Source organism: Solanum dulcamara, chromosome 4, assembly GCF_947179165.1.
Source record: "Solanum dulcamara chromosome 4, daSolDulc1.2, whole genome shotgun sequence".
Taxonomy (NCBI): domain Eukaryota; kingdom Viridiplantae; phylum Streptophyta; class Magnoliopsida; order Solanales; family Solanaceae; genus Solanum; species Solanum dulcamara.
This window is the reverse complement of record NC_077240.1, coordinates 16,076,990-16,095,547: the sequence shown is the minus strand read 5'-3', so window position 1 is coordinate 16,095,547 and position 18,558 is coordinate 16,076,990. Positions and strand designations below refer to the sequence as shown.

Here is an 18,558-nt window from a genome sequence, read left to right as displayed (position 1 = left end):
AAAATATTTTTGTATACATTTTAAGAAACAGCATAATTGAGTGTTAGTGATTATTGTAAAGGAAATATAACATAGTATAAGTTTTAAGTAAACTGAAAATTAATCGAGTAAACGTTATTGCCTGAATTTTCATGACTATGTATTGAAGCCAAGAACTTATTGTCAAGCAACCCAGACTCTCTACGGAATATAAGATTTCCAGTCTATCTATTGAAATTGAATTGAAAAAAATTGTGTACAAAATCTGTAACTTCACTTGTGGCATTAGGAAGATGTACATGTAACGATGATAATTGAAAATTCGCTAACATCAAACAGTTTAAGTGAAATTCTAACACAAATCAATCTCTAACACATATACCTGCTACTATATTCTTCACATGCAACGTCGATAAAAGATGTCGATCAGTCATGTAAAGCTCTTAAATATATTAATGAGTAGGACTGAAATTCTAAGCTCTCCTAGTTCAAAAATCACACACAGACAAACACATGGAGGCTCATAAAACCCATATATAATAGACATGGCATATAACAAATGGCTTCCCTTCTGCAGAGTTATTGTAGTTTTGCATTTGCAATGGAAAATGCTTTCCAATTCCGATAACCACTAGCTTCCACTAACATGGAGGTTAAGAAAATTCTTCTCGAGCGGGACAAAGGCAGAGAGAGAACCCAGAATGAGATGCTGATAAATATCAAGTCTCATCAGAATATAATATTGATTTCTAAGCTGAAAAAAAATATCTTTTACTCATCCAAAACTGGAGAAAGCAAAGGTTTGTTCAAGAACAAAGCTTCCAGATTCCCGCATACGAGTTCATACGTAGCTTTAAATGATTCCTCGGTATGACAAGCAACATGCCGTGTCAACACAACGTTATCCAATGAAAGGAGTTCTTCAGGAACATTAGGTTCATTTTCGAAAACATCCAACCCAGCACCCGCAATCTCTCCCTGCTTTAAACATTGCACCAACTCCATCTCATTGATTATGGCTCCTCGTGCAATATTAATGATTACTCCTTTTTTTCCAAGTGTCATTAGAACCTCCTTATTGATCAAGTGGCGAGTTTGGTCTGTCAAAGCACAACAAGTGACGAGGACATCACATTTGGTTGCTAGTTCACGAACGTCAGGATAGTAAGGGTAAGAAACTGCAGGCTTTTTCTTCCTTGATATGTATGATATAATGCAGCCAAATGCTTCAAGCCTTTGTGCAACTTTTAGACCTATGCTTCCCAGCCCAACTATTCCGACTTTCCTGCTTCCCACCTGCCATCAGCAACCATCATCAAGAATACGCTTTTAAATTCCACAAAAAAAAAATTGCTAGGCTTGAAATCTTAAGCATAGTGAAAAGCAAATGAGATTGGTTGATGAAGATTTAAACCATGGGTCACTAGCATATTGAAAGAAATGTGGTTCAAACTTAAAGTCCAGTCAAGGGGCATGAAATAAACTAAGAATTCCTTGATTACTGCCCAGCCACCCAAGCACAGCATAGAAATCATTATTGACAGCCCCATTAATATCAAGTATATTTTGATGCCACTCGTTTGCTAACATTTGGATTTTGTCCAGACAGTTACAGCTTGAGTATCAGATCTAGTCTACCCAAGAGCTCAGCTTTGTTCTCGTTGCAGCTTAGGTCCACCCATGAATGCATCCCATACCTAAGGCTTGACACCAAACTAGGGACAATTGATACATGTGACCTTTCAATCCCCACTGCATAGAACTCTATTCAGGATGAGGAAAGCTCTAAGACCCCAAATCTTGAGCCTGAGATAATATTACTAAGTGGAACTCTAATTGAATGCACTATTGATTATTGAAAACTTGTTATCAGCCTTGTAGCCCTCAAATTTGTAATCACTTTACTGAAGAACATTGCATGACCAAAGCATAGTAAATTATGCAGCAGAAACCAACCTTAGCATCAACAAACATTAAAAGAGGACAACTATATATAGTTTCAGAAATCATAATGACATTTTCTTTCTCTCTGATTTCTTAGGAAGGATTCTGCAGTCAGTTTTCTAATGAAAAACAACTAAAATCATAAACCATCTTATACTGCACAGATGCATTTGTGCTACTCCGCTCTCCAAAATGGGCTCCAAATTTAGGACTTCGAATTATTAAATAATTCAATTTGTTAATTTGTTTACTTCCTCAATAAAAAATTGTCTATTTGATTATTAATAACGTTTTAAGAAAATGTGAATTGACTCACCTTATCTCGAAAGTCAAAAGTTTTCATGTACCTTTTTCCATGCAATAGTTCCTGCTGCGATGCTAAATAATTCATTTACGTAATGCATAGGCAAGGCTCAAGTTATTATGAGGGATGTCAATTGCATTCATTTAAATGTAGTGGTTAGCCCTACACAGTACCCAATCTTATATTTGCAACGAGTGTGTGTGAATGTCCTTTTGAGCTAACTAAGGCATCATATAACAGAGAACACAAATTGAGGAGCCCCTTGCTAAGCTGTTCTTTACTTTTGCCTTCCATTGGACAAAGCTTCTGAATAGACAGTAGGAGTAGGGAGGGATAAGAGAAAATTGTGCTAACTGATTTGAATCAAATATGAGCAGGTTTAGTCGCATAAAGAAAGTATAATAGTCTTTATACTTTTAACAGGAAAAAGCGTTTCCTCTGCATCAACACTGAACATAATCCACTTTTAGGAAATAAGATCTTTTTTCCTACTTTGGGGAAGTAGATATGGAAAACCTAATACATTTTTAATGTAACTACATGTTCTTTTCAGTCAATAAGGAATCTTAGTAGCTTAGCTACCTGAACTTTCACCTTGTTGTTGAAGGGTCGATTAATACATCTTGTAATCCTCTTTCCATTTCCACTTCCCCTGTCCCCAACTTTTTTAAAAAATATAAATAAAAAGAAATAGTTGGCTATGGATGGTTTCAAGAGAGGTAGAGGTAGGCAAATATTGGGAGAGATGAATAGACAGGACATGATGCAACTTTAACTTACCGAAGATATAGCCTTAGATAGGAGGTTATGGTCTTACGGAGGATACAGATTAGGGTACGAGGTTAGTTAGATAGTTGAGCATTCACTCGCTTATTATTCTATACGATTAGCCATATTATTAGTCTTAGTATTACTCTTGAAATTTCTTATCCTTTGAGTTAGGTTATTATCTATCGTTTTTTACACTTGGATTATTATTTTATTTTGTTATGACTATTGTTTAGAATGATTTGCCATGTTGTCTATTGCAATTTGTCGTGACTTTCTTCATTTTCGTTATTTCTTTCTCTATACTGTTTTGGATTGTTTTTTCTTTGAGCTTAGGGTCTATTAAAAACAATTTCTCTACCTCCAACGCAACATAGTGATAAAGTCTGCATACATTTTAGTTTTTACTATCCTCAAATCCACTTTGTGAAATTACACTAAATATATTGTTGTTGTTGTTGAAATAAAAAGGAATAGTCAATGAAAGAACTTGTCATGAAGGATGATTTTCCAAACCACAAATTCAAACAGGTTCATTTTTTATGGATATAAAAGCAAAACAACAATATGCAATAAGTTCACTAGCTTTCTTCTTATTTCCTAAGCTTTCAAGGTAATAAATATGCGTAGCACGCGACAAATTCACTTGCTTTCTAATTTTATTCTAATTTAATCCTATCTTGCTACCTAATATGAAATGTGAGTAGCTAAGGTAGCTACACTTGTTGAATCACATCGCTAATTCATTTGACAAATACGAAAGTAGAGAAAGACAAAGAGACAGTACCTTTGAGCTGAGGGGGAAGTGGCCCTGAAGAGGCCAAAGTCCCTTCTTAACAAACCGATCCGCGGAAGAAATCTTTCTAAGAACATCAATTAACAATCCAACAGAAAAATCAGCAACATCCTCAGAGAAAAGAGTTGCGGCGCTAGCGACGGAGATTCCGCGTCGGCGACACTCAACGAGATCAATATGGTCAACACCAGTGCTGGTGGTAACGATAAGGCGGAGTGAAGGTAAGAGACGGAGCAAGGAGGAAGAAATCTGGCTGCCGATACGATTAGGAGAGCAAATCATGGCTTGTACGGATTGAGCATGTGTACAAATGAATTGCTCCAATGGGAGTGAAGATTCCCATGGTTTCAGAATTCGGAATTTTTGTAATAACTGTTCGTCGTAGAATTGGAAAACTATTGGCCGGCCGACGACTATTACCTCCGGTAACTCAGTTTTAGGTTCCGCCATTTATGAGTTTGAGTGCAACTCGGTGACTTCGGAAGACGATCTAAAAAAGAACTAATAAATCAAACATAAAATGGTTTCTAATTGGAAGTATTGGGATGGTAAAAATAAATTTCTGGGAACATTAAAACCCTCAACACACTTGTGACTTACCAAAGAAATTTGGCTTCATACAACTCCAAGGCAAAAGAAATCAGTTCCCTACAACTTCAACTCCCGCAGAGAAGGGAAGCATGCAAATCACCTCAGGAACATGAGCTATATATGCCAAGTTCAGACCACTTGCATTTGACTGCAACATCCTTGTCATATACTGGAAGGATGAAATTCTCATCAACGTCGATAGCCGAGGAAGAAGAACATCTTTCAACAGTAATTACTCTCTTGGTCAATTATGAATCAACAGGTCCAAAAATATATAAATCAAGTTGCATTTGCAACATTTCTCTGTTTTAATATCACCTAACAATAGCTGATTATCCACATGCCTCAGCAATATGCAAAATAAATAGAATACATACCATTAAATTCAAGGAGATTGTTCTTTACATCATAAACACCTAGATGCTAAATGAAGATCAAAAGCGCCTAAATACACTTAGGTGAAAGCCAAAACCAGAAGGGATACAAAAAACAAACTTAGTAACAAATTTACAGCACGAGGGACATTCCTATAATTATTGCTTGTTTTTCTTGAATAAAAGGCCAAATCAGCTAGGTACATAGGGTTCAAAGAGCTTCACACAAGGGTTCGGGTCATACTGCATTATTTCAGCAGCTCGTTCGAATTCTTCCCTCAGTACTCTTATGCTGAACTTGTCGACCACCCGACCAAGATCATGAGAAACCTCAAATGGATCCTCTATGCATATCAGATGCCTATCATTCCCAATCCTCCTAGTCCAGTCTTTGGCTCGCTTTCTGTACATAATCAAACACAGAGAAAATTAGTAAACAACACAAAAGTGAACCCCACTACGAGAAATGTCAGTTTACTTTGAGAAGTAATAAACATATAATCAACAAGAACAAAACCAGTAGTAGCAACAACGTGTTACCTCACTGTGCATCCTGAACGAACAGAAATAACATCATTTGCATAATCATGACAATATGCCCAGTAGTTGAAGAATGCCCACACCAACCGAGAAAGACTTTCCCCATTGTGAGATCCAAAACCATAAAGCTTTTCCACTTTATCAAAGTAAGCACATTCAATGTTGTCAACAGTAACAGAGTAGGTTGCTTCCATTCCCTGAGACGAGGACAGGGAAAAAGAATGTGAACAAAGTAGAACCTAGAAATGCCCTTTCAACTATACATTGCCTGAATACCACCCCCACCCCTTATTGTTTTATTTTTTGTTTCCTCAAGACTACAGCAGCAGAGGAGTATTTTTGTATACATCAAAGGCAAGATGACAGTGTCCCAATTAGTTCGCAAGGCCGAGGAATAGCACATGTAAAGGGTAAATATTCCAAAACAGTTTTATGACACATTAGGAAATTGATTTCCTTCGATAAGGAATCGATTAACCAATGTTAGTAACGAACTATACTTGATTATTAGACAGAGAAGAAAGACGAGAATGGCAAGTTTCATGCTTCTTTATGGTAAATGCTAAAGCATAGAAGGGAACCTCTTTCTTTTCGTTCGACCCATGTGCACAAATCATTTATATTTGTTCTTAGTCATACTTTTTAAACCAATCTTATATATATATAAAAGAGAATCTTAGTCTCACCTACGTGGCGCCCTTAAAAAAATAGGAAGTGCATTTATTTTTCGGTGCATTTTCCATTTTTTTGCTGACTTCTCCTAAAATAAAAAACCAAAAGCCATGTTTAACAATCCATATAATTGGTGTCTCTTCCTCTATTTTCATCCCAACCGGTTCTCTTCCTCTTCCTCCCTCTCTTCATCTTCTTCCGTTCCTTTCTCCATCTCATCTCAAAAATGATTCAAAAAATTAGATACATCAATCTTCTTGTGGATAGTTTAACTGAAAGAAATTATGTTCCGGCTATTTTTATTTGAATGGAGGAATACATAATGTGAAAGGAAGTAGTTAGAAAGCGGAAATCAGCCCCAATGTACAGGGATTTTATGCGCTACATATTTAAGGGATTACTCCTCTCAACAGAGGATAGTGGATACAAAACAAGGATTATTCTTCTCCGCAGAAAATTAGGGAATCAGCTTCAATGTACACCTCGTCATGAAGGTAAATCGCCTTTTTATCTTTTTGAGATTTTTAGGTTTAATTTTTTCAATGTTTGCTTCATGTTTCATTTATCTTTGTATTCAATTTATACTAAATTTCACACTTATTGCAGAATCATAATTGTTTACACCCCTCCATATCTACTACCACACAATGAAATGGAGTCTGTTAGGCATTTGGGTTTAATTAAAGAATAACAGAGGGTGTTTCTTGAGTTTTGTGTAGGCGCGTAGAATTAGAATAATTAGCAATGAATCTTGTGCCACATAATTTTGTTGCTAGCTTTATAGCACGCAATTTTTGGTATAAACTTAGAGAAAAAAAAAGTTCAGTGCATTAAACTCCCGTTTGGACAGGTTCGGGGGAAGGGTTACATCAAGTTGGGTATTATTTATGCAGCATTAACTAGCAAATGCAAGTGGCTGTTTTGTAGCTTGATCCCATAACCTGTTCACATGGCGATAACTTTTATTGTTGCGCCTAAACTCGCTCAATGTAGCCTTGAAGGCTTAAACTTGAAAAACAGCATAAAATTTTGAATTTATAAAACACTGGTGACTTATGTATATGCAAGTAAAAGTTCTGCTTACAACTTTTAACCTCCAGTTTCAAGAAGGAAAAGAAAACCTTAGAATAGGAACTCCACAATAAATCCCATTTTGATACATAAATGGGATGCTAAATTCCAAACATATATATATATATAAAGAGGATCCTAAGTCCGGTGACATGGCGCCACCACAAGCCCATAAGTATCTTTACCTATGTACTCCTATTTTTATTACTTTTCCTCTAAATGTTTAATGTTTTGCTAAGGAAAAGTAAACCTCCGTGTTAGGAAAAGTGCCTATTTTGGACCATTGATAACTTTTACTTTTTCCAATTTCTCGCATCAAAGTATTGTGTCATTTCAACCAAATCCTTCAATTTCACTTTTCCTTCCCCATCAATGTTCTCTTCGCATCCTTCAACCAAATCATAGGCTAGAATCAGACAATTTTTTGCAAAAAAGTAACAATTAATCAACAGAGGAAGGAAATTAACCATTCGTATGAAATATCCAAACGACAAAACTTTGTGCTTAGTTATTGCTTGCTATCGTATCTTTATTTTAAGTGAATGTTTAATTTGATACAAACATAGAGCTCTCTTTTTCTTTTTGTGAGTAGTATATGTGTATTTTGAGAGAAAAAGATTACAGTTTTGTTTCTGAAAGGCACTCTAAAGCAGTTTTTCACTTATCATCAATTTTGATAATTTGTAAGTTATTTTTTCTTCTTTTCTTTCTTCCTTTTTTTTTTTCCTGTTTGGTGATTTGTGAAGTGGGGAGCTCCGTTATTTTTCTCTGGGGATTTGAGAAATAGTTGAAAGGTGGAAACTTCTGATTTCTTGTAGCAAATTTTACTGAGTTTCTTGATTTTTAAGAATAAAAGATTGAATTTTTGGCTTGATTTTGAACTCAGAGAGTCATAGTTACTGGAGACTTTTGTAGTTTGGTTGAGCTAGGGAATTTTTTGTGTTTAATGGATGATTAGGATTTAGGAGGACAATTTGTCAAATTCACTATATATTTAATATTTTTTCCTTCAAAATACATCATCGCTTCCTAGTGTCTCTTGGAAAATTTCTCAACTAAATCCATAGTGTGGCAGAATCACATACATTGTTGCTCAGAACTTTTTCCAATAGTTATAGGTTTATGATAATTTTTTGTGCCTTTCTTTGTTCTTTGACTAATTATTATATAGATTTTAAATGTTTAGGCCTTGTGTACTGTCGTTCTTTGCTTGTAACTGTGCCTTTAGATTAATTGTTTCTCTTCCACATTATTCTCATTTGTAAGGTATGTTTGTTTATATCATCACTCATTCCTGATCTTTCAATTATTTGTGAGCATGCTTTATTAATATCTTTTACTTATTTTTCACAGTTATGTACTGTATATTATTTTTGTGCACAAAAGAATAGTACTTAAATAGTGGAAAACTATGGAGACGAGCCAAAAATTCAAGATTTTTCTTGATCTCCCTCAGGATCGAACATTCTGAGGTGATTAGAATTAGAAATTGAGGTATGTATTATATTGATCGAAGACTCTCTTTCATTCATATGATTATATAATTGAACAGATGATGAAGCTAATGAACTCTAGGTGTATTCATTTATTAAGTATTGTTAGTTCCCAATATTTATTCAATTCTTCAACTTTATCAGCTGAAAATCATTCATGCTGTTAAATTTCGAGGTGGTAATATAATACTATTAGTAGAATTCTCCTTTTCACAAAATGCAAATAAAATAAAATATATAGATTTCCTTGCTTCTATGACAATGAAATTGGTCAAAGAAATTTTGCTATAATAATACTAAGATTTGTTTTTTTTAAAAAAAAGAGGATGTTTTGCTAATTTTTTTGAGTCTATGAAGCAATAGCTCCTTATACATCTGCTCTAGATATAATGCTCTAACAATATTTTGGTCATTTTACATTACTATAATATTTTGGAAGCCCTAAAGATATTTTTTCATGATGCTTCATTGAAGTATTTTGTGTCATATTTGTGCTACAATCACTTTAATGCTACTTTCGGAAATCATAGTAAGTACAAACATGCTACTTTCGAAGTATATTTCTATTCCTTATATACTCCTGATGTATACATTGATCAATTCTTACATTTGTGCACAAATTGATTAATAGATGGGAGCCACATAAAGACTTCTTTTGCTGGTAGATTCTTAATTCCTATGCTTATGGTGATTTCTAGAATATACGATAGTTGGGTCAGCGGGTAAAAGGTGTTGAAACCTTTGCACCTGAACATTTCTTAGATAACTTTGTTTTTGGTATGTATATTTTGCAAGGACAAATTGATAGAGCATAGAGCCAACTTGTCCTAGAGCAGTTTATATGTTGGCAATGTTGATGATTGAACAGTGGAGTTGAATGCAAAGTTGATAAGTTTCCAAGCTCTTATTCGAGGACCCCGTGGCATGAGGTTAAAAAGTCAAAGTACATGTCAATATTAGTTTTTTGTTGGAAACTATACAATAGTGGTGCTATATGAAAACAAAATAGATTTGTAAATTTTGTTAGTAATATGCCTGAATTTTTTTTGTTTGTAGCTGCTATTATTTATCTTGGGAGCAGGTTGGTGTTGGGAGGATGAATGGCCATGAAAATTGATTTGGAAGTGAGATGTTCCACCTAAAAACTTTCACTCTATTTGAATTAAGTTGGATAATACAAGATTCAAATAACTTTTTATTATACTAGGTTTGGCAAACAGGGATCAATGGAGGTAATTTGATGTGGCTTATCAAAGACAAAAATAATTTATTTGCTATGATGGATGGCTTATTACGAGGGGTTCTATCTCAATGTGCATCATTTGGAAAGCATGATTTGGAAGTAGCAGAAGGAATTTCAAAGAGAAAGTTGAACATAGTTCTTTTGTTAAGTTAAAATGCCTGGCAAAATTGCATTCTGGTGCAACGGAATAACATTTGGAATTTTTGGATTCTTGAACATCGATGGTTGTAAAGTTTGCTTCTTTTATACTACATTTCATATAATCTTGGATCTTGATACTGTCAATAATAATTCATTACCTTGAGAAAAAGCATAAATTCCTATTATTGAATTATATTTGAACCATAATGCTTTGAATCTCTTTGCTCGCCTATTTTGATTGTGCTTTTGAGTCTCTTCCGTTTCTTTTCTCATTACTTAGAATTAGAGAAGAAGAAATAAAGAGAGATGCAACGTTTAAGAAAATAAAATTATAGGGAAGTAAGAATTATATTATACAGAATAGGTCAAGTATTTTAAAAAGACAAGATTTTTGAGTAATAGAAACTAGAAAGAAATATAAACTTAAGTATCCATAATAACATGGAACCAAACATGAAAGTTAATATATTTGTATTCAAGGACTAAAAGTTATTCACAACAACTTAGCTTTTCATAATTAATATTTCGATATTAATAAAATTAAGATTATTCACAAGTTCAATGAGGTCAATTATTATAGCGCTTCGCACGGGAAAATTACCTAGTCTTTAATAATACAGTACAGAATTAGACCGAATTGCAAGATTTACGTCTTTTATGCAAGAATAAATTAACTAGTACAGAATATTGATACAAGTTTAGATGGTATCACTGGACAATCATACAGTGAAGATTGAAGAGAAGGGAAAATAGAAAATGCAGTTACACAATCCCCACGCAACTAGTTCATTAGCCATATCAAAATCTCTACATGAAAACAATCCCTCCACTCTAACAAATGAGGAAAAAAACAAAGGGCAGTAGGTGGCAAACACCTAAGGTGAAACAATTCTCAATAGAAAAATGATATGATTGAATCGTTCTTTTAATGGGTCAAAAATGCCCTTAAACTACGTGAAATGAACAAAAAATGCCCTCTATTCATAGTTTGGTCCAAAAATGCCCTTGCTTCAATACTTTGGTCCAAAAATACCCTTATTGTTACACTTGAGCCAAGGAATTTTCGGAAACAGCCTCTCTACCTCCACGAAATAGTGGTAAGGTCTGTGTGCACTCTACCCTCCCCAAACTCCACTTTGTGGGATTTCACTAAGTTTACGTGCACTCTACCCTCCCCAAACCTCACTTTGTGGGATTTCACTGGGTATGTTGTTGTTGTGTAGCTATAAGGGCATTTTTGACCATTTTCCGTTAAAAGAAAGCAGCTAGACTTTGTCTTTCACACTCCATAGCTCTAGCTCTAAGACGAAGATTTGGTTATTAACTCGAAGATGTGTCGTCAACAGCCACGCCAAAGTCTTAATATGAAATTAAATACAACTATAATTCGGGATTTTCCCAAACTAGCATCTGGTTGAGCAGAAACATGATATTACAGATCCCAAAGAAAGATAAATTCCAAGCTTACTCTCCACATAGAGCAAGAAACACTGCACAACTGAAACCCCCAACAGGAAAAAGGGAAAAGGAACAAGAAAAAGGACTAGACAATAGGTATGATGCACTTTTTAATTTTTTCTTCCACAATCTAAAATCACCACGTAGAAACCAACAGTTGGGTTCCTCACAGAAAACTATACATGCTTAACTGAAGAGGCAGGTGATGGAAAGAAAGTACATGTGACTAGAATGACCGACCACAGCAATTCGACCTCAATCAAACAACTAAGAATTCACAGTCATTGACTAGGAGAATAAACTACAATTGATGAAAAAAAGTGGTCCAGGCTCAACCAACCAGCAGATATTTTACACATCCTTGCAGTGATGATTTACCAATCAAACAGTTCAGGTAGTGTGCACACCTTACAAGTTTCACATACAATGCATATATCATAACATCAGAGCTAAAGAAAACACACCTGTAGACATGGAAGGATGGCAGGTCTTCGCTGCTGTAGAAAGTGAATGCACATTAACACATACCTGGAAGCAGAAAATAAAAGTTAGCCTAACAAATAAGAGGAGAAGCAAAAAGGAAATAGCAGGAAAATGTAGGCTTATGCATAGCATAGCTAGATAATGTCCCCTATTGATTAAGAAAAAGAGAAGGGGAAAGGAAATAGCAGGAATGTAGGCTTACGCATAGCTAGATAATGTCCCCCGGTAAGTTTCATTCACCCCTCTCGACTTAGCCCAGTGTTTAACAATAAACGCCAACTGTCTTAGTCGTACATCTATTTGTGCATAATCTCGAAGCAGCTTCGTGTTAACAACAGCTAAAACATTATTCACACCTATATCACAAGATATCCCAGTTTCTGGATCCATAAGCTTGACTATCGGCACCCTAGCGCGTGTAAGCGCCTGCAAGGAAACTTGAGTTAGAAACCATACTAGAACAGAAATCAAATCTGAAGGAAGCACCATAGGAAAAACAATTTGCCACACAACTTAAGGACCATATAAAAAATCAGAAGCTTATAAGAATCTAGATCCACTCTGGATCGAAAATGATAAGTGGACTTAATCCAGCTCACAAAGGGGAGGCCAGAGACCGCCCGCGCGTCAACCTGAATTACGTGGACTTCAAGCGAAACGGCTTGGGGCCCAAAAAATAGGTCGGATCTGATATTAATATTTAAGTTTTTATATTGACCTCCATATATTATTGACTTTGACCCTGTTAAGTAAAATTTTGAAATTTTCTCACAATTAGGCGGAAAATGTAAAACTCCATGTTTTCATAAATTGAAGAATCAAACCACCCAACAACAGCATGGGTAGCTAGATCTCAGAAAAATACACCAAATGAAAAAAAAACAGAACACAACAAACAAACAAGCATAAAATTATGCCAGTCCACAATTCCATTCATGCATCCCTAATTTTAAGCCAATGTTTATGATATTAATGAGAGTAATAGTTATGACTTATGAAGTCAAAAGTGCCTTTTAATGGGATTAAAAGGATAAGAAAATTTAGTTTTAGACTCGTCAATAAGAAGAACAAACAAAGCACTAGTTTTAGTTTATAGAATCAAGAAAGTATTAATTCAAACGAAGATATAAACAACTTAATGAATGAATTGTTTATTAATTTTCGACCTATAAGCTCAATCACTCTCAAATCATAAAGTAGTTGCAATCGGATATAAGACTCCTCCATATGAATTCTGCTCAGTTAGTGTATTTTATCTTTTAAGCTTAAATAGCCATTCTATAGAACTAGAAGTTTTCGTCTATAAGTAATTCAAAAAAAATTTGAGGTATTTCTTTAATAGATATATGTGTGTATATACATATATATCAATTATTTCTTTTATTGTCTCCAGGATCTATCGGAAACAACCTCTCTACCCCACAAAGGTAGAGGTAAGCTCTACGAACATCCTACCCTCCCCAGACCCCACTTGTGGGATATACTGGGTATATCGTAGGTGTTGTTGTTGTCACCAAAATCTATAGGGCTTAGGGGCTTTTCTTTACAGTCGAGCCCAATTTTCTTTTATTTTCTTCAGGAAGTTTTCTTGCAATATGCAAGGACATAAATAACTTATTAGATTAAAAAAAAAAGGGCCTTGGACCGGACCCCTCCCGGCCAGTCCTGGACTGGTCCTCGCTCTCCTTTGGCTTAGACCTGATATAGTGCACACCAAGACCCTCTTTAGAGGCCAGCTTGGCCAATGTCAGACACGCCATCATGTATATTCTGGATATATATGGTATATGGTACATAAATGAATATTATTATACTAATAAATGTGTAGCTAGACTTTTCAAAATACCTGCACATTCTGGAGATTGGCTGACTGCAACATGTCAGCCAACTTCAACAATACCTCTGATTTATCAATATTTCCATCCTCAACTGCAAGGCAAATATCAATATCGCTTTTCGAGAATCCAAAAGAATTGGCACATGATCCATAAACATAGAGCCGAGCATCAGGCCATTCCTTGCTAACAATTCCATCCAGCAGTGCTAATAACTGTTTCTGCTTTGTCTTTTCTTCCTCAGGAGGAATTAAGGACCCAAATGTTGCTAGGAAAGCACCATTCATCCTATTAATGTCACTCCGACATACAATCTGTCTTTTCAACATCCTCATCCTCTGGCCAAGTATATATGCTCCTCTCTTGTCTGATCGGTAGTCCTGATGAAAGTAGCACAAAAATGAGTCAGTAACAGTATGTTTAGTTTCAAGAAGGATAGGAGAAAAGATGGGGAGAAAGGCTAGAGAGATTAACTGGTTTATTTTGAACTCGTGAGATATTAGCGATTTACTTGTTACCATTCTAAAACAAAGAGATATTTAGTGATTTACTTCCAATTGTTTGAGGCAGTTGGAAGAAAGTAAAATCATTATACTTCCTTCTTTGCATTCAAGTTAAGTTTAGTGAAAGATCTGACATGAAGGGAACCTTCCAGCTCCTTTTTTGCCTTTACTAACAAATAAGGAAAATGAGTCAAATGACACATACTCCCCACTTTTACTTTTATTAACAAACAAGGAAACTGAGTCAACACTTGTTTGCCTATATTATCTTGTGTAACATGTTTTTAACTACTTCTCTTTTCGACATTCAGGTGCCTGATATAATTGACAATGCTTATGTAATTGTAAAATTCGACAATCTTGTCATGGCATGCTTGAGCTCTGTATGTTTGTTGAGGGAAGTAAAAATGAGCACGCAAGGTAATAATTTATCACCATGACGAGGAACCTAGAGTTTTTACTTGATCCAGGATATGTGATGTATATGCCATTCTGAAGGTCCGTCAGAAATGATTAGCCGAGTTCTAGACAAGACATAAATATTTGGGATTGAAGCATAGATATAGATAGATGAGTTAACATATAGCATAGATATAGATAGATGAGTTAACCTTTGTTAACTCCTAACTTGTTTGCCATCATTAACAAAGAAGGGAAATGAGTCAAAAGACACATACTCCTCACTTTGCCTCCGCTCGTCTTCACCCAACCATACATTGCTCAACTCTTTGGAACATTGTACCAGAGACACCGATAAAACACAATATGCTAGAGAATTAGAACATGGTTACAAGTTTCTTAGAGGGTGTGCCAAGACACATCCAGACAGTCCAATCTACCAGATAAGGGAATGGACTAGGACCACGAATTTTTCATCAACTCCCATGTTTGTCTTTCAATCAAGTAGATGTTCCTCCTGGAACAAAGTAATGATTACAAACAAGGAAAGTATCCTTTGACAGTTGGACTTTTAAAAAAACAACTAATTATGATGTTTGATCCGCTTTGAAAAGAAGTAGAGGGTGAAAAAGCAAACATCCTTTTTATATAATTGGTCAAGTTCTAGCTTTCGAATATGCATTGGTCAGAATTGTCCTCACTAAAGCATGTATTCATATACACTGAAAACACTCAATGTTACCCGCAAAGTAAAAAAAAAATCACAATTCAAACCAATGTGCTTCATTTCAAATTAAAGCTCCGCGAAACTGGTGTACTAATCATCCTGAAACTCTAATTTAAGTCAAGTTAGCTCGACACACTGATCCATGTCGTAAGGAAAATGTCATCCAAAATCAAACTGAATATCCAAGTCAATATTAATTCGCTCTCAAGGTATCCTAAATAGTGAAACCATAAAATAAAGAGGTCGTTTTAGCAGCATTTAACATACACCTTCAAATGCAATGAGTTAGCAATTCAGGTAGTCGGTGCATACAGTTGCTCACAGTCAGGGGTTTATCAGTCTCACAAATATGTGCTGTCAAAGCCAGATAACTTGTTCATTAGTTTCTCTAGGACCCCCAAAAAATGAGGATTAGTTAATACAATTCCGGTCATTGCATTGGAAGGAAACAAATAAGCTGTATTATAATTATAAGAATTGATATCACCAAATAGTTAAAACATTGTAGCATAAATGAGAAAAGGTTAAACAAACACGTTTCTTTTACAAAGTGCAAACACTGAAAAAGTAACCTTAAATCTTAATTGCGCAACGGAACTTTTTAACATACACGAGCACAAAGACGCACATTAAAGCTAACAAATATTATCAATGCATGTGTACATTTCCATTTTATAAAACAATTAGATTTCTTTAAATTGCTATAAATCGCAAGGAAACCAAAAAAAGAACAAGAGGCACATCCATCACACCAAATCAAGCCCATAAAATCTGCACATATGTGGGCAGTGAATACCTTATCACGAGAGGCATGATGTTTCTTTTTATCACTTCTCTCATCTGGTTCATCCTCAAGTCCAAGAGAGCTGATAAGATGTTCTCCCAATTCATCCAATTCGCTTTGACCTCGAGCAGAACTCCTACCTAGCACATCCCTCATCCCAGTGACCGTTTCTTCCCTACTCTCAGCATCCTCACCATGTAATTCCAACATAGAATCCTCAACATCAGAAACCAAAACGGAGTGAAGTTTACTTCCTGCTGGTGGGCCAGGTGAATCCAGCTCACGAAAAACCCCTCGATCATCTGAACTGATAGCATGATTCTTACCATTCCTGGAAAGATGTTTACTTTCCCTTTCATACTTATGATTCAAGCCAATACCCCTATGGTTCAACTCAACAAAATTGTTCTTCTCATTATCCACATTATGCTCAAAATCCCTGCTCCTTGGCTTCATTGAAAAACCTGGTGGTGGCACAGCCCCTCTTACAGTCCCACTATGAAACTGTCTTCCCCGCCCCAAACCACCACTCTCACTCCCACCTCCACCACTAGCATTATTATGTTGCTCAAGACTCCTTAAATTGCCCAACTGTTTCCGACCTGAAACAATAGCATTCTCAAGCTTACCCTCCACACTATTCAACATCCTAACATTCCCTAATCTTGATTCTTGGTTTTTCTGTGTAAAGTTACCAACTTTATTAGCTAAATCATCACTGAAACGGTCATTTAGCATACTCACATTACCTTGAATATCTCTACGTAAAGATCCAAAAATCAGATTTTGATCAAACTCATTATTTGAATTACTGGCCTTAGCATTGGCACCGAAAATCCCCAAATTGCCCATGTTTTCCCCGACTGATCCAAATCCAAGTGGACTAGCATGTTGAAATTGACTGAATCCACTTGCGGCAGGAGGAGATGAGAAATTGGGGTTGGTATGGCTAGTGTTAGGGTTTTGGAGAAACCCTCGAATGAAGAAATTATGGGGTACAAAAAGAGGAGGAGAGTGAGAATAGGGCAAAGCAGAAGGGTTTGTTGGAGTCTGAGAGAATGGCGGGAACGGCATACTGGGACCTACTGCTGCAACTGCTGGATCATGCGGCAGACTCTGCAACTCCGGTCGTGGCGGCGGCTGCGGTTGCGGCTGAGAGTGAAGTTGGTGTGGATGATTCTGAAGCAATTGAAGAAGAAATTCCCCGCCATTCGACGCCGTTGACTGTGAGGAAAGCGGCGGCGATGCGGCGTCGCCTCCTCCGCCGGCCATGGTCAGATACTACTGTTGGCAAGAGAATCCAAACACAGCAGAAACTTAGTAGAGAAGTTTATTCAAACTTTTCTCGATCTAAGAAATACTACAAATCTTTATACTTATTCCGTCTGTTCGTTGGATTCCTCGAGAGAGAAAATAAAAAGATAGTAATTAGTTTTTAATTATTGATAAACATAAATATCTGGAAACTAAGTAAGTGTTTGGGCTCCAAATAGTTTTTGAAAATTTTTTTAAAAAAATTTAGAAACTAATGTTTGACTGTTTGTCTATATAATTTATTATTATTTAGCAATTATATTTGGTAAAAACCTCAAGTTCCCAAGTTCTAGAAAAAATTAGAATTTGGGAAGTTTTAAAAATTTTAAATTATCTCAAACTTTTATATTTTATAAAAACACATATTATTTATTAATTCCAATTAAATACTCCCTCCGACCTATTTAGTTGTCATGTTGCATTTTTCGAAAGTCAGTTCAACTAATTTTTAAAATTAAATTATATTATTTTAACTCAATATTATAAACTAAAAAATTAGATATTCAAAGACTATACTAAAAAAATACTATAATTATAATTTTTTTTCATATAAATACGATAAAAAAATATATCTTAAAATGTTAGTCAAAATTCATATAGTTTGACTCTCAAAAAGAAAATCATGACAATTAAAATGGGACTGAGAGAGTATTTATCTACCAATTTACTCCATTATTTCGTCTTCTCAGGTATCTTATCTAAAAATGAAAACTTATCGGGAAGAGATTGTTCGTATAATATGGGAAAATTTTATAAAATAATAGTTTGTTATTACCTCCCCAAAAAAGAATAGTTTGGCTGACAAGATTGAAAAAAATAACAATTTGTTTTTAATTCAATTAATGTATTGCTCATGCTCATATTGTTATTTTGTTGTTATTAATTGTTATCAATCACGTCATAAGTTTTTTTTAACAGAACATGTTCATTATAAAATGATAATACAAACTTATGGATATTTTTAATAATTTTTAGAACCTACAAGTATAAAATAATATTTTTAAAACTTCATCAAAACTTGAAAAATTTTGTGACCAAAAAGGTATAGTGAAATTTCACCTTAAAATAATTTACCAAGAATACAAAAATTTTGTGGTCAAACGCCACCTAAAAAGATTCTTCTATATATTGTGTAATAG

General features: G+C 35.1%; 2 protein-coding genes across 2 annotated transcripts; both read right to left on the bottom strand.

Moving 5' to 3' along the window:
* Positions 1-241: 241 nt before the first annotated feature.
* Positions 242-4,638, bottom strand: LOC129886611 (glyoxylate/hydroxypyruvate reductase HPR3-like). Its single transcript, XM_055961373.1, has 3 exons — positions 4,392-4,638; positions 3,783-4,281; positions 242-1,275 (listed from the first exon to the last, which is right to left on the bottom strand). Exons 2-3 carry the CDS (start codon positions 4,239-4,241, stop codon positions 751-753), a joined length of 984 nt encoding a protein of 327 aa, XP_055817348.1. The 5' UTR covers positions 4,242-4,281; positions 4,392-4,638; the 3' UTR covers positions 242-750.
* A 98-nt stretch (positions 4,639-4,736) lies between these two features.
* On the bottom strand, positions 4,737-17,527 carry LOC129886610 (UTP:RNA uridylyltransferase 1). Its single transcript, XM_055961372.1, has 6 exons — positions 16,118-17,527; positions 13,704-14,072; positions 12,060-12,283; positions 11,839-11,902; positions 5,297-5,493; positions 4,737-5,159 (listed from the first exon to the last, which is right to left on the bottom strand). The coding sequence occupies exons 1-6, from the start codon at positions 17,375-17,377 to the stop codon at positions 4,949-4,951; spliced, it is 2,325 nt and encodes a 774-aa protein (XP_055817347.1). The 5' UTR covers positions 17,378-17,527; the 3' UTR covers positions 4,737-4,948.
* Positions 17,528-18,558: the final 1,031 nt, after the last annotated feature.

Excerpts from the sequence above, each read along its gene's own strand:
- LOC129886611 (XM_055961373.1), bottom strand. The coding sequence starts at position 4,241 with ATGGCGGAACCTAAAACTGAGTTACCGGAGGTAATAGTCGTCGGCCGG. Across the intron at positions 1,276-3,782 it reads ACTTCCCCCTCAGCTCAAAG|GTGGGAAGCAGGAAAGTCGG; the intron begins GTACTGTCTCTT and ends TGCTGATGGCAG.
- LOC129886610 (XM_055961372.1), bottom strand. The coding sequence starts at position 17,377 with ATGGCCGGCGGAGGAGGCGACGCCGCATCGCCGCCGCTTTCCTCACAG. Across the intron at positions 12,284-13,703 it reads CCAATCTCCAGAATGTGCAG|GCGCTTACACGCGCTAGGGT; the intron begins GTATTTTGAAAA and ends GTTTCCTTGCAG. Across the intron at positions 11,903-12,059 it reads GGGACATTATCTAGCTATGC|GTATGTGTTAATGTGCATTC; the intron begins GTAAGCCTACAT and ends TTCTGCTTCCAG.